Raw genomic sequence first — 14,978 nt, forward strand, 5'->3', positions numbered from 1 at the left:
TAAAACTGAAACAATAAATCAGACAAATAGTTTTAAGCATGCTGTTGTTGCATCATTCTTTTAAGGCGATATGTTAACTCACTTTGCAATCATACAATTTAATAATGACCCATACAACTTTCAACGATGGAACTTCTCGAACAGTCTCTATGCTTAAAATGACAATAAATTAATAAAGTTTTATTATTGACAAAATACATTAATAAAGTATTATTATCGACACAATACATTAATAAAGTATTATTATCGACATAATACATTAATAAAGTATTATTATCGACACAATACATTAATAAAGTTTTATTATCGACACAATGTGCCTCATGGGCACCTCTCTGTGTCCACAGTTACCATGACAATATACTAGTTAACAAAGTTTTAATGTTGAAGAGATAGCTGGTATTTTCCCATTAAGATGAATTCAGCCAAAGTCTGTTAATTCCCTCTTGTTTCTCAATGGTCCTCAAAAGATTAAGGAAAAAATACACACACAAACACTTCAATATTGCATTAAGTAGCTTTGGAATATCCATATTATATGCTTTGTATGAAAATCTCTAAGCCTTCGCAACGAAGTGGTTATTTGGTAGGCCTAAGGGGAACAGGTTTTGCATTCATGATGACATATACATGTATATAAATTGAAAATAGTTAAAAACTGACACAGACAGAAATGAGGGCTGCCGACTGTGTGTATAAATATATTATATATATATATAAACATAGTAACACAATTGAAGGAAGACAACTTTATGACTCGTGCCCTTACCGGGCCTCGAAGTCACGATCTACAGCACCCAATATATATATATATATATATGACAATTTACTTGTCTGTACTGTAGTTGTTACTACTTGACAAATTATACATGTATGTCCACACTGTTAAGTAATTCGTATCCTGCATACAAACTTTTCCAAGGATCCAGTGTTACCCGGATTATAACCGTTAATATTACTTCTTTGACCCATATATATATGTAATGTACACACAATAAAATTATGTTACACAAACAACATCGAATGAAATAACCAAATTCCATTGGCAGACATCAAGCGAATGCGATACTAGATGTTGAGTCATTGTATTGTATAACGAGTCAAACAAGTTGAAACACTGTGATAAAGTTACATTGTGTAGAAGAAATATCAGTCAGTACAAGTTTGTCTCCACATATGGATATGGCTTCAGGCTCTGTGATACCGTCCTTTGTCGTTAATAGTTCCCGGACGTTTGTTCCATCTCCGGACATCTGTATCACTTTCTTGGGAAAGTTACCACAGACATACACGTTACCTTCCCTGTCGACGTCCACGCCATAAGCGTTCTTCACAACACCAACATTCAACACACTGGAGTATGTGTTGTCTGAGGACAGTCTACCAACAACCACACTGCCAGTGCTACTTGTGTAGTGAGTGGTAAAGAGTTTTCCATTATTTAAATCATATGACAACGCGAATACTGTATCAGAACTTTCATGTATCTGGCGTGTCATCGCTCGTGGACTGTCCTTAGTCACAGAGAACACATTGCATTCTGAACTGACGACGAATTTGCCATTTCTGTACGCTATACCGTAACATGGTTTGTTGATGTTTATTTCAGATGCCAAAGTAAGTTTAGAGGGTGCGACTGTTATTAAACAGATACATCCGGGATCGCTGTACATAGCGACCGCCACGGTGGTGTTGTCAACCATACACATGTCATAAGGACTTCCGTTCACCTTCAACTCGTCCACAACATTTCCTTCTGTGTCGATTAACTTGATTTCATAGTTTCCGTCATCTCCCACCACAATTCGTCCATCTGGTACGTAAACAACTCCACGGGAAGAACAATCGTACTCATCGGATGGATATTTAATGTAAATCTTTCTTAATTCCATGACATCACGCTCAGATAAAGGTTTAGCGAATTTATACATTTACATCATATACATTATATCTCCTTTGCCAATTAATGCTCCAGACCAAATTTCATAAGAATCCATTCGTTCAAGACTAGTAGCGGAAACGTTAACGGACTATGTGCCATGACATAGGGGATTTAGAATAACCAAAGACGACATCACCACTTAATTCAACATGAGAGTGAAAGAACCAGGAATGGTAATACACTGCTGTAACAACTGAAAGGAAAATTGGCAAAGCATTAACTATTGACGTCCCAAGATATATGCAATAGGTTCGACACAACTCTTTACAGCTTCATATATCAATGCCTCAGCGTGATGGTAGCAAACTACTCGGCAATAGTGATAGGGAATTTACAATAATGAAAAATATACGTACTGAGTGAAAAACGTCTCAAAAATGGTCAGAGGGTATGATTATTATAATGAAATAATAAATGTTCATAATTATTTGCTGTTTTCATACCGAACGGCAATAACACAAAGGAAAATAGAGACTTGCTCATGCTCTTCTTATCTAAAGAGAAAAAAGGTAAAAACGGTAACGTAAAATTGACCTTTATTTGTGAATGAACCTAATCTGAAATACAAAGTATCACATACACATTTACGTGTCCAAAACCACACGCATTTCTGGTGTTTAGTTGTTAATGGTCCATCAACACTATGAAGGTCAATAGGGGGGAAAAAAGAGGCGAATATAATTATAAGTACTCTGGGGAAAGGACGAAACAACATCAAACAAACGAAACGTGTAAACTGTAAATATGTATTGGTACGCTACTGTTTAAAATGAAAAAGTTGCTATGTTACTCAAATCTTGTAATACAGACAATGGTCATCAGCTTTTAGATAGTTCAACATTTTGCATCTGTTAATATGTGAGCACTGAGGCTGGTCCTCACGCTTATATAAGTAAGAATGCGTTCTATATGTATGGCCCATCCTAAGACGGGCAAGAACAATCTCGTTCAGGTGTGTAATAATACTAGCAGTATCAAAGATTTCTTCTTCGGCTTACCGAGATAAAACGTAATACATGTATGTTTTTTATCTGTTCAACTTGCTCTGGTACAATAAATGAAATAATCAAAATTCCAAATTGGCAGACCAGCGAATGAGATACTAGATGTTGAGTCATTGTATTGTATAACGAGTCAAACAAGTTGATACACTGTGATATAGTTACATTGTGCAGTCGAATAATTAGTCAGTACAAGTTTGTCACCACATACGGATATGGCTTCAGGCTTAGCGATACCGTCCTTTGTCGTTAACAGTTCCCGGACGTTTGTTCCATCCCCGGACATCTGTATCACGTTGTTGGAACCGTAGCCACAGACATACACGTTACCTTCCCTGTCCACGTCCACGCCATAAGCGCTTTCTCCACAACACCAACATTCAACACACTGGAGTATGTGTTGTCTGAGGACAGTCTACCAACAACCACACTGCCAGTGCTACTTGCGTAGTGAGTGGTAAAGAGTTTTCCATTATTTAAATCATATGACAATGCAAATACTGTATCAGAACTTTCATGTATCTGGCGTGTCATCGCTCGTGGACTGTCCTTAGTCACAATGAACACATTGCGTCCTGAACTGACGACGAATTCGCCATTTCTGTACGCTATACCGTTACATGGTTTGTCGATGTTTATTTCAGATGCCAGAATAAGTTTAGAGGGTGCGACTGTTACTAAACAGATACATCCGGGATTAATGTTCATAGCGACCGCCACGGTGGTGTTGTCAACCATACACATGTCATAAGGACTTCCGTTCACCTTCAACTCGTCCACAACATTTCCTTCTGTGTCGATTAACTTGATTTTTTTGTTTCTGTCATCTCCCACCACAATTCGTCCATCTGGTAGGTAAACAACTCCACGGGAATAACAATCGTACTCATCGGATGGACATTTAATGTAAATCTTTTGTAACTCCTTGACATCACGCTCAGATAAAGGTTTAGCGAAAGCATTTGTATCAGCTGGAGTATGTTGGTGCTGCTTTCGGACAATGATTTTTCCAAAACTCAAAGCTGGCCTTGGGCTTGTCATGTGGAGATCAGCTTCATGCTCTATACTGATGGATGAAAGTGATGTCTGCACCTCTCTCAGTAAATCCCTACACGACTCGACCTCCGCCTGACCTCGTTGGTACAACAGGATCATGTCCATGTGGTCATTCCTCTGTTGGGCTGTAGTGGACGACTCTAGTGTATTCTGTATAGCGACCTTCAGTCGTTCACACTTCTGACTGGACACCTTCAGGTTTTCTCTCTCCTCTTTATACTTAGCTATCAAGTCATCTGTGATTTCCTTTTTCATCTCTTCAATACGATTAATGATCTGTTCCTGTAGGTCGTCAATGTTTTTCATTGCTGTGTCTTTGCCGTCTGCAATACTTTGGAGTTGTAGGTGGAAGTCCTTTACCAGTGACTCCATTTCCTTTTCCCCTTTTTGTAGTGATTTCCTCATCTCCTCTAGCCAGTGACCACTGGTCAGTTTCTCACAGTATTCTTCTGTCGTGGCCACAGCGTCACATTTCCTGTGGCCAACTGTTATACATTTACAACAGCCGATGGATTTGTGGTCCTCACAGTAGTAATCCATCTTTTCCTTGTGTTTGTTACAAATCTTGTCTGATGTTGACTGGTTCAGAAGGAAACTCTTCGTCTCTGTTATATCTACAACATCACAGTTGATGTGAATCATATCGTGGAAATCCACCTTACATGACTCACAGAATAAAGACTGAGTTGTTTTACACCAGAACTTTGCTGACGTCATCAGGTTCCCTTTCCTCTGGCACGGCATACAGTAATGTGGTTCCGATGACCTGTTTTTCAACTCTATCATCTCCACGACAGCTATGTCGGTCGGAAACTGCTTGGCCCAGTCCTCCTTGTCTTCTGATTTGTCCACAGGGTGGGTTAGTTTCCTACATACCGGACAGGTGAAGGACACCGCCGTATCACTCGTCCCCGACACTTCGCGGATGATGTAACTGGTCAAGCATTCCTGACAAAGGGAATGGTGACATGGTAGACACTTCGGCTGCCGTAACTGTTCCAGACAAATGGGACAGTCGAGAAGATGTGAGTTCCCAGACGGATTGTCCGGAGGTGTGAGCTGAGGACCTCCTTCTGCCATTACACTTGTACTCCAATCCTGGTCGTGTTCCTATAAAACAGTGATAAAGTCTACATGTATGTCGGGATGTTTTATAAGCATCATACTTAAATACACTTATGAGATCTTATTTTCACACTCTTTCACAATTTGTTTTCTATCTTATATGATATAACAAAGAGAACATACCATTTTGCTTTGTGGATCAGATTCAAACCCAAATAGGCACAACCAGGGACCAAGGCAAAACTACATGTACAGTTTTAGACAAGGGAAACCTATATATGAAATCTAAAAGATAACTTTTTGTGAATTAGAAATCACTATGCTCCAATTAAATTTTCAGCCATTTTGTTTACTGGGTCAGACTCAAATTCAAACTAGAACACTAACAGGTTAGCAAGGGCCCCGTTGTTTGGCAAGGGAGCAAACTATACATATCTATGATATACACATCTACCACCATATTTGCTGGACCAACAGAAATGGAAACACTGTACTGATATGAAATAAAACTTTCATTCGATATGATGTATTTAAATCCTAAATACACCCCAGCTCCCACTAAAGGTCATAGTCAGAGATCCACTTTGTCCTTGACCTTTGGAACAAAATGCTTATCCTTTGGCCCAGTGACTTTGATCTTTGAAAAACTGACTTCTTGTTTAATAACGACAAATTTTGCTTCATTTGTCTTAACAAAATGTAAATCGGTGATAAAATACAAAATTTGATCTTGGCTTCTGACTCAGTGACCTTGACATCAGACGCCATGACCTTGGCATTTAGTCAGCTGACTCATTGTTTTATTCTGAGGAACTTAGGTCAGAAATGCCATAACAAATTATTCATCAGTGAAAAGATACCTACTTTGACCTTGACCTTTGACCCAGTGACCTCAACCTCTGACTGTTAACATACTTTGACTTTTGGATAGTTGATTGTTTAATTCTGACCGATATTGCTACATAGTCTCATAACAATAGTCAGTAATGATACAAGACTTGACCTTGACATTTGACCATTTGTCCGCTGATTCCTTATTCAATTTTGACCATTTTTTGCTTCAAAATGACATAACAAATTGTTCGTCAGTAAAAAGATACAAAATTTGATCTTGATATTTGACATGATGACATTGACTTCTGACCCGACGGCCTTGTCAATTGACTTGTTTAATTCTTACTATCTTTGCTTCTTCATCATGTCATCAGCAAATGTTTATCAATAAAAAGATACCAAAGTTGACCTTGACCTCTGACCTTGACCATTCGTCATTTGGTTGACTGCGTTTTATTATTCTGACCAATTCTGCTTTTTCATGTCATAGCAAAATGTTCATCAGTAAAAGATACAGAATTTGAAATTGATCTAATGATCTGTATTTATGTTAATTGAACATCTTGATCAAATTTCATGTAAATCGGTTAATAAATACTTATCAGCCGTGAATAAAATTTACGGATTGACAGCTGGACAGTGATTACTATATAAAGGGCACCCAATTATTTCCAATTCGGGTCCCTACTGAGTACAATTAGGGACAAAGGGGAACCCATATATGTAGTTTGAGAAAAGAACCTTTCGGTACTTCTCAAGAAAACAGTAATAACAAGGATTGTTTAAGGACAGACGGACAACGGACCCCAGACACAGGACGATTTGAACAGCCCACCATCTGATGATGGTGAATAAAGAAAAGATGTGAATTTTTTTCAGTTGCTTTCATTTTGATTTTTAGCTCACCTGAACCGAAGGTCCGGTGAGCTTATGTCATGGCGCAGCGTCCGTCGTCCGTCGTCCGTCAACGTTTCCTTCAAATCGCTACTAGTCGAAAAGTTCTTAATGCATTTTGACCAAATTTGGCCAGAAACATAATTGGCAGAAGGGGAACAGGTTTTGCATAAATGGTGACTCTGAACCCCGAGGGGCCAAAGGGGCGGGGCCCAATACGGGAAATAGAGGTAATTCCTTTAAATCGCTACTAGTCATAAAGTTCTGAATGGATTTGAACCCAATTTGGTCAGAAACATCCTTGGCAGAAGGGGAACAGATTTTGCATAAATAGTGACTCTGACCCCCAAGGGACCAAAGGGGCGGGGCTCAAGAGGGGAAATAGAGGTAATTCCTTTAAATCGCTACTAGTGATAAAGTTATGAATGGATTTGAACCCAATTTGGTCAGAGACATCCTTTGGGGAAAGGGAACAGATTGTGCATAAATGGTGGCTCTGACCCCAAAGGGGCCAAAGGGGCGGGGTCCAATAGAGGATATAGAGGTAATTCCTTTAAATCGCTAATAGTCATGAAGAAATGAATGGATTTGAACCCAATTTGGTCAGAAACATCCTTGGGGGAAGGGGAACAGATTTTGCATAAAAAGTGACTCTGACCCCCGAGGGGCTAAAAGGGCGGAGCCCAATAAGGGAAATAGAGGTAATGCCTTTAAATCGCTACTAGTCATGAAGTAATGAATGCATGTTCTAAAAACAATTCTTGGGGTCTTTTAGACCTTAGAGAGTCTGGACTTCATTAATCTCTAAAGCAGTTCGGATCCCCACACTATAACCATATATAGCATTGTTAGAGATTTACAAATAAAACAAATAGAATATGAACATTATTTTGACATTTGGTCTAACCCAACCAGGTGAGCGATACAGGCCCCATGGGCCTCTTGTTACAAGTTACAGACGTTTCACGCAACTGGAACTAGTATTCAGTATGACTAGAACAGGAGAATATTGTGATTGTACAAGTATTTCTAGGATATATTTTTCTATTGAAAATAAATACATTTATACAATTACAATTTTATATAGGAAAGAATTTTCATTTTTGTGAGCCGTAATTTTTTGGAATTGTCCCGAACAGAAGCACACAATTTTGAATTAATGATAATTAAGTTACATTCAGAAGAAAAGTAAGATACCAAAATATAATATTTTAACAATGCTCGATATATTAAAGATAAACATTCATTTTTCTTTTACTCCGTTCATTCTTTCAAATGTTTTAAGTGTCGATAAAGCGTTATGTGTTTCTTGTAAAGGCATCCACTTTCGTTTTCTATATATCTATCATTGTTATATGACATAACTACAACTAGCCCGAGTTTCCACTGTCCCTGCCACCATGTAAGGTATCTCACGCCCGATTTAATTTCATCTGCATCAAATTCCACGTTTTCATATAATACTGTGCCCTTTCCCTACACCAGATGACGACAAGACCACAGAGTAAACTCAGGCTAAACTACAATATGTTAATTTGCTCGCATTTTAGCGGATAATGAATAAAGTATATGATTAATTTGTGTACTTGGTTAATATTATAAATAAGTCATACTTACATCTTTTGATATATATTGTATTCGGCGCTGTACCCCAAGCATTCGATCTACCGCCTCCGCGAGGTCATGATACGACAGGATTATACCGGGACGCGATATACCAGAGTTACTTCCCTTCAAGTTGACAGCCGATGAGACCGAAAATACAAAAAAAATATTATCAAAAGAAATGAAGATAAAATATACCACATGTTATTGTTGTTCTCTCTTTAAGATTAAAAAAAAACATTATTTGTGTTTTATAAGATAAGTTTATATCCGATTCAGGACTTAAAGTTCTCTATATACCTTACAACGAGTTTTAGGTAACCTTTGAAAGTCACGACGAGATTAGTCCTAATACTAGTTATAGTTATTGTGTTAAAAGCTTATAATCTTAAAATCTCTCTTTTACTTTCTACTTCAGGAAATGGTGCTGAAACTCTAAATACTAGACACCCTGTATCTGTCCTGGATGATATATACTACAGACCGGTCTCCTTAGGTAAACCTATTACGTGTTATTATATTAGTCAGCAACACAGCTGATTGTTCTGAATCCATTAATTTCATTATGTTGTACATGTCTGTATTTTATCATAATATTCTCTCAGCATATTGAAGTCTCTTCAATTTCAAATACTATCATGTACATGACCTCTTGATAATGCCTTTTAAGATAATGAAACAATGCTAAATTATGTAACCTCATAAGAATTCAATAAGATTTAGCATATTAAGATCACGGGAAGACGTGTTTGATTATTATTTACATTGTATATGTCTAATGGTTCTGTTGCCACCACCCGACTCTCATTTGAGATTGTTATTTAAGCCTATGTCGTCGATGAAGCAGAAGACGGTCACTCTCGCGGAGCGCATGGTCTTATTGGCCAAATCCAAGTTTTGTCTTTATTTTGTGCTCTTAAAATCGACTTTCAGCTTGACTAAAGGTTTCTTATTATGTGGTATTCATTGTTGTTTTTGGAACGTTTACATTCTTGTCATTCGATGACAGGTTTCACAATTGATCTGCTTAATATAGATTAAAACCTATGTATTCATCAAATCATTCCATTGTAAAGTTGCATGTATATTTCAGTTGATGTGTTTGTGTGCAATGTTGCTGATAAGAAAAAGACCGCCAAGCTTATCCAGTAAGTAATGGATGTTTGAATTGACATAAACGGTAATTTACAGTCCTTAACACCATGTGTTAAGGGTAAGTGTTTTTGTGACTGCTGCTAAAGCATTTTCATGTTCAAAATATTTCGGGTTGGTTGAGGATTGACGGTGCAGACACATGTTAAGTTATCCTTCTAAGAAATCGAATGAACAGGTAACAAAAGTCTGCAATATCTCACTGCATTTTTTAAGAGACAAATAATTCTGTATCCCTGTAGAATGGCGGTGATCTTTTTACTTATGTTTGGGGACATTGAAAACTCTAAGGATAAGGTCGGTCGTATCCCATTGTAGGGCGGTAATGGTATGTGACTTAAAGTCGGATCCCATTTTAGAGCGGTCATATTATGTGACCAAACATCCGGCTTATCAGATTTGTTTGTTTGTGGGGGTTGGAGGGGGATATTTCTGTATTATTTCAAAATTATTTATTTCAGGTGCCTCAAAAAAGAATTTCCATTACCTAATTTTTGTCATCTAAAGCGGGTACGAGCAGTGAAAGGTGAGTGTTTCGGTGTAAAGGGAGAAAGCGAAGACAGACTTTATCAAATAGAACACTGTAATTAATGCATTGGGGACAAGTATAACTTCTTAAGGATAAAAAAACCAATTGACATAGTATTGATACATATCTGGTAAACAGAATTTAAAATCCTTGAAAGAATTCTTTTAGACAATAAGTATTCCTAAAAATGACGACATTAGATGTGTTGAAGGTATGAGCTTCGTTTAATGTAAAAGAAAGGACTTACCTTTTTAAAATTTTGATTTTATGAACATCATATAAGAGAGAAGGAGTTCCCAATAAGAAAACTTCTGTTTGAGAATTCCTTAGAAGTTATAGCTATATAAGTACATACATACAAATGATTATTTTTAGATTCGCCCTTACAAGCTATCATTTGTGATGGGTCTTGTGACATTGACAAGGTCATAATTACCTTATCTGAATCTCAGGATTACTCGACCTTGTCAAAGCCCTTCAAGGTCAAGGTACCAACGTCGATGCCCTTGACCAGACAGCAGTACGAGGAATCCATTTTGTACTGGCCTGTTAATTTTCATGAAGACAAAAGGTTTGTTTATTCTCTTGATTTCCTTACAATCTTATACAACAGAGTAAATATAGTTTACACGTAAATATTGACTCTCCAAACTGTTGTTTTGTAGTTATAGTGTTGATTTTAATATCCCTGTGTTGAAGTTAGGTAAACCTTAACAGGGACAGTGTTTTATGAGAATATTTACCTTAATGATCAGTTACACTATGTTCGGTGTTTTAGAGACTTGAAATGCTTTGTTATAGCATCACCAAGGCTTTAACGAAGCAGTTATTCAACACAGAGGAAGTTGACAGAATTTACTGTTATATGGAAGAGGCAATAGCGATGGCAAAAATTGGCGTTGAATCCAAACAGGTAGGTTTTTCAAAGAGTATACTCATGTCAGATGTGCATGTACTTACAGTGTACTTACAGTATAGTTGTTATATCCAACAAGAGTTATTCCCCTTTGTGTAACAGCTACAAATTTTGCGATCTCAAATTATTAAGTGCAGAGTAGCTGTAATTGAATTAAATGAAAATGTGATAAAGACTTTACACAGTGGTCCTGTAGATGATGAATGCGAGTGTGTTTTTAGAGCCAACCAATATTGAATAAAATGTTTGTGTAATACGTTTTTGTGGATTTTAGGTCATCTGACCCAAAATGTCAAGATGACCTATAGCCATCGTGTTCCGTCCGTCGTCGTCCGCCGTCCGCCTTGCGTAAACCTTTTTCTTTCAAAACGCTACTCCTCCTTAACCCTTGGTGGATTACTTCCAAATTTTGTTTCAAGCATCATTGGGGGAGGGCAATCATATTTTTTATAAATGAGACTGGTCTGACACCTGGGGCCCGAGGGGCGGGGCACCAAAGGGGAACTTTGGTGAATATTTGCTATAAAATCCTACCCCTTCTTTACCCTTGGGTGAATTACAACTAAATTTGGTGTGAAACATCATTGGGGGAGGACAATCATATTTTATATAAATGAGGCTGGTGTGAGCTCAGGGGCCCGAGGGGAGGAGCCCCAAAAAGGGAACTTTGGTGAATTTTTGCTTTAAAATCCTACTCCTCCTTAACCCTTTGGTGGATTTCATCCAAATGATGTGAAAAATCACTGGGGGAGGGCAATCATATTTTATATAAATGAGGCTGGTGTGAGCCCCGGGGTCAGAGGGGCTGGGCCCCAAAAAGGGAATTTGGTGAATTTTTGCTTTAAAATCCGACTCCTTAACCCTTTGATGGATTTCATCCAAATTTGGTGTGAAAAAGCATTGGGGGAGGGCAATCTGACCCCTGGGGCAACAGTTGCGGGGCCCCGAAAGGGGAACGTTAGTAAATTATTGCTTTAAAACCCTACTCTTCTTGGTTGGATTACATCCAAATTTGGTTTGATTATTCTAAGAGGGTGGCAATCACACTTTTTATAAGTGGTGCTTATGGGGCCCCTGGGGACAGAAGGGCGAGGCCCCAAAAGGAGAACTCAACAAAAAGTTTGCTTTAAAATTGTACTCCTTCTTAATGCCTTAATTGATTACAGCAATATTTAGTATGAAACGTCATTGGGGAAGGCAAATCCCTAATTGCTATAATTGAGGCTTGTTCGACCCATTGGGATAGAGGGACATGCCCCAAAAATGGGAACTTGGCTGAAATTTTGCTTTAAGATACTGCTCCTCCTTTAAGCCAAAAAGGATAAAAACCAGATTTGATCTGAAACATAACTGCCTGCATATAAATAATTCATGGTAATGATGCTGGATTGAGGGGTGTGTCCCCGCTGTAAGTGTTTGTCAGATGACTGTTAAGGCCAATGGACCTCTTGTTGTGTTTTAGTTTCCTATAGGTGCAGTGGTAGTGGATCCCGACCAGAATGAAGTGATCGCTAAAGGTTACGACCTTCGACACGGCTCTCATCCATTGCAGCATGCTACCATGGTGACCATTGACCTTGTGGCAAGGGCACAGGGTGGAGGGATGTGGCCTTTGGAAGGTATCTAATTACTATGTACATTGTCAGGTCTCCTGTCCCATGATGTCTTTCAACAGAGTTCAGACCATTTTTATATAAAAAAAATCTCAACATCATTTTAGCACAACCAAACAGTCCTCCCTTTGTGTATATCAGAAAATAGCATGTTAAAGGTGAGTGTCCTTTCCTACCAGACACTACGGCTGTTATGACGGTTTTTATCTCAATATCAAAGTTTGTTAACAGAACATCCTCCATCTCTATCACACTTTACCAAACATTTCTAAATTGTGTAAGATCACGTTTGATCAAATACATTAAACTCAGTAATTATGACCCGCTAATTATGGCCTGTTTATTTCGAAACCCAAATCATTTTTTTACCTTACTAGATATTAACGTGTTATTCCCTGTGCGTCTTCCTCAGGTTATAAGTCAATGTACTACAGATCTCCTGACGATAGTCTGAAGTCAACACCTGTCACATATCCAGTTCTCCAGTCAACACCCGTCACATGTCCAGATATCAAGTCAATACCCGTCACATGTCCAGATATCCAGTCAACACCCGTCACATGTCCAGATATCAAGTCAATACCCGTCACGTGTCCAGATATCAAGTCACATGTCACATGTCCAGATATCAATAAAAAGTTCATTAAATCTGGTCAAACAACAGGCAGTGGTCATTGTTCTAAGACCAGTAGTGACCTCATTGGAACAGAGACTGATGAAGTGAAAGAGAAGACTGGACCGTACCTGTGTACCGGTTACGACATCTATCTGACCAGGGAGCCGTGTGTTATGTAAGTACAGGTAGATTTGTACCTTTGTACCGGTTACGAAATCTATCTGACCAGGGAGCCATGTGTTATATAAGTACAGGTAGATTTGTACCTATGTACCGGTTACTACATCTATCTGACCAGGGACCCGTGTGTTATGCAAGTACAGGTAGATTTGTACCTGTGTACCGGTTACTAGATCTGTCTGACCAGGGAGCCGTGTGTTATGTAAGTATATGTAGATTTGTACCTATGTACCGGTTACTACATCTGTCTGACCAGGGAGCCGTGTGTTGTGTGAGTACAGGTAGATTTGTACCTATGTACCGGTTACTACATCTGTCTGACCAGGGAGCCGTGTGTTATGTAAGTACAGGTAGATTTGTACCTATGTGCCGGTAATGAAATCTATCTGACCAGGGAGCCGTGTGTTATGTAAGTACAGTTAGATTTGTACCCATGTACCGGTAACGAAATCTATCTGACCAGGGAGCCGTGTGTTATGTAAGTACAGGTAGATTTGTACCTATGTACCGGTTGCGACATCTGTCTGACCAGGGAGCCGTGTGTTATGTAAGTACAGGTAAAACACAAGTCATTCCAGGTTTTCATTTCTTTGTAACACTATACCATCGAAATTCACATCAATGTTAAATAAAAATGTGCCTGTACGTTAGATACTTTCTCTCATAATTCCAGGTGCGCTATGGCCCTCGTTCATTCCCGGATAGGACGTGTCTTCTATGGAAGTCCATTTCCTCAGGAAGGAGCGCTCGGATCAAAATACAAGCTTCACACTCAGACAGGTCTCAACCACCACTACCAAGTCTTCTGTGATGTGTTGGAAGCTGAGTGTGGACATCTGTACGACGCAGCTGTAACATAGGGCATAGTCTTCCTTTACTACTGGGTTACACTGACATGTTCTATATGGTGACCAATCAAGCTACAGGGTGTAGATATTATTGACCAATTCAGTTACAGGATGTGATCATCCTTGACCAATTAAGTGACAGGATGTATATATTATTGACTAATTTAGTTACAAAATATGGTCATCCTTGGCCAATTAAGTGACATGATGTAGACATTCTTGACCAATTAAGTGATAGAATGTAGGTATTCTTGACCAATCAAGTTACAGGATGTGGACATCCTTGTTCGGTGAAGTTACAGAATGTGGACATTCATGACCTGTCAAGTTACAGGAGAAAGACATAATATTTTATTTGATGGCTAATTGAAGGATGTTGACAATCTGGACCTGTGCAGTTTAATGATAAGATTAAGGGACACATGTTTCATCAGAAATTACTCTGGTCGAAAGTTTCTAAGGACCGGATATGCAAAATGTATGTTTTATACAATAAAATTTACAAATTAGATAGATTTGAATGTTTACTGAACATATTCATACCCGTATCTGGAGCTAAAAAGAATTAGCTAGGCCTCTGAGGAAGACTTTGAGAAGGATTAGATAGGTCTATGTGGTAAGACTACATTAATGGTTCATGCATCGGCGATGGGGGTCTCGTCGGATACCCACAGTTGATTGCACTACTGTAAACGCTGAAATTTACGCGAGGGGAGAATTTACGCTA

General features: G+C 38.5%; 2 protein-coding genes across 2 annotated transcripts; one reads left to right on the forward strand and one right to left on the reverse strand.

Moving 5' to 3' along the window:
• Positions 1-3,234: 3,234 nt before the first annotated feature.
• Positions 3,235-5,079, reverse strand: LOC117324611. The gene has a single exon (XM_033880533.1). The coding sequence runs from the start codon at positions 5,077-5,079 to the stop codon at positions 3,235-3,237; it is 1,845 nt and encodes a 614-aa protein (XP_033736424.1).
• A 3,198-nt stretch (positions 5,080-8,277) lies between these two features.
• Positions 8,278-14,760, forward strand: LOC117324612 (probable inactive tRNA-specific adenosine deaminase-like protein 3). Its single transcript, XM_033880534.1, has 9 exons — positions 8,278-8,296; positions 8,816-8,893; positions 9,491-9,545; positions 10,011-10,075; positions 10,454-10,649; positions 10,880-10,991; positions 12,457-12,613; positions 13,020-13,398; positions 14,077-14,760. The coding sequence occupies exons 1-9, from the start codon at positions 8,278-8,280 to the stop codon at positions 14,261-14,263; spliced, it is 1,248 nt and encodes a 415-aa protein (XP_033736425.1). The 3' UTR covers positions 14,264-14,760.
• Positions 14,761-14,978: the final 218 nt, after the last annotated feature.

This window comes from Pecten maximus, chromosome 3 (genome assembly GCF_902652985.1).
Source record: "Pecten maximus chromosome 3, xPecMax1.1, whole genome shotgun sequence".
Taxonomy (NCBI): domain Eukaryota; kingdom Metazoa; phylum Mollusca; class Bivalvia; order Pectinida; family Pectinidae; genus Pecten; species Pecten maximus.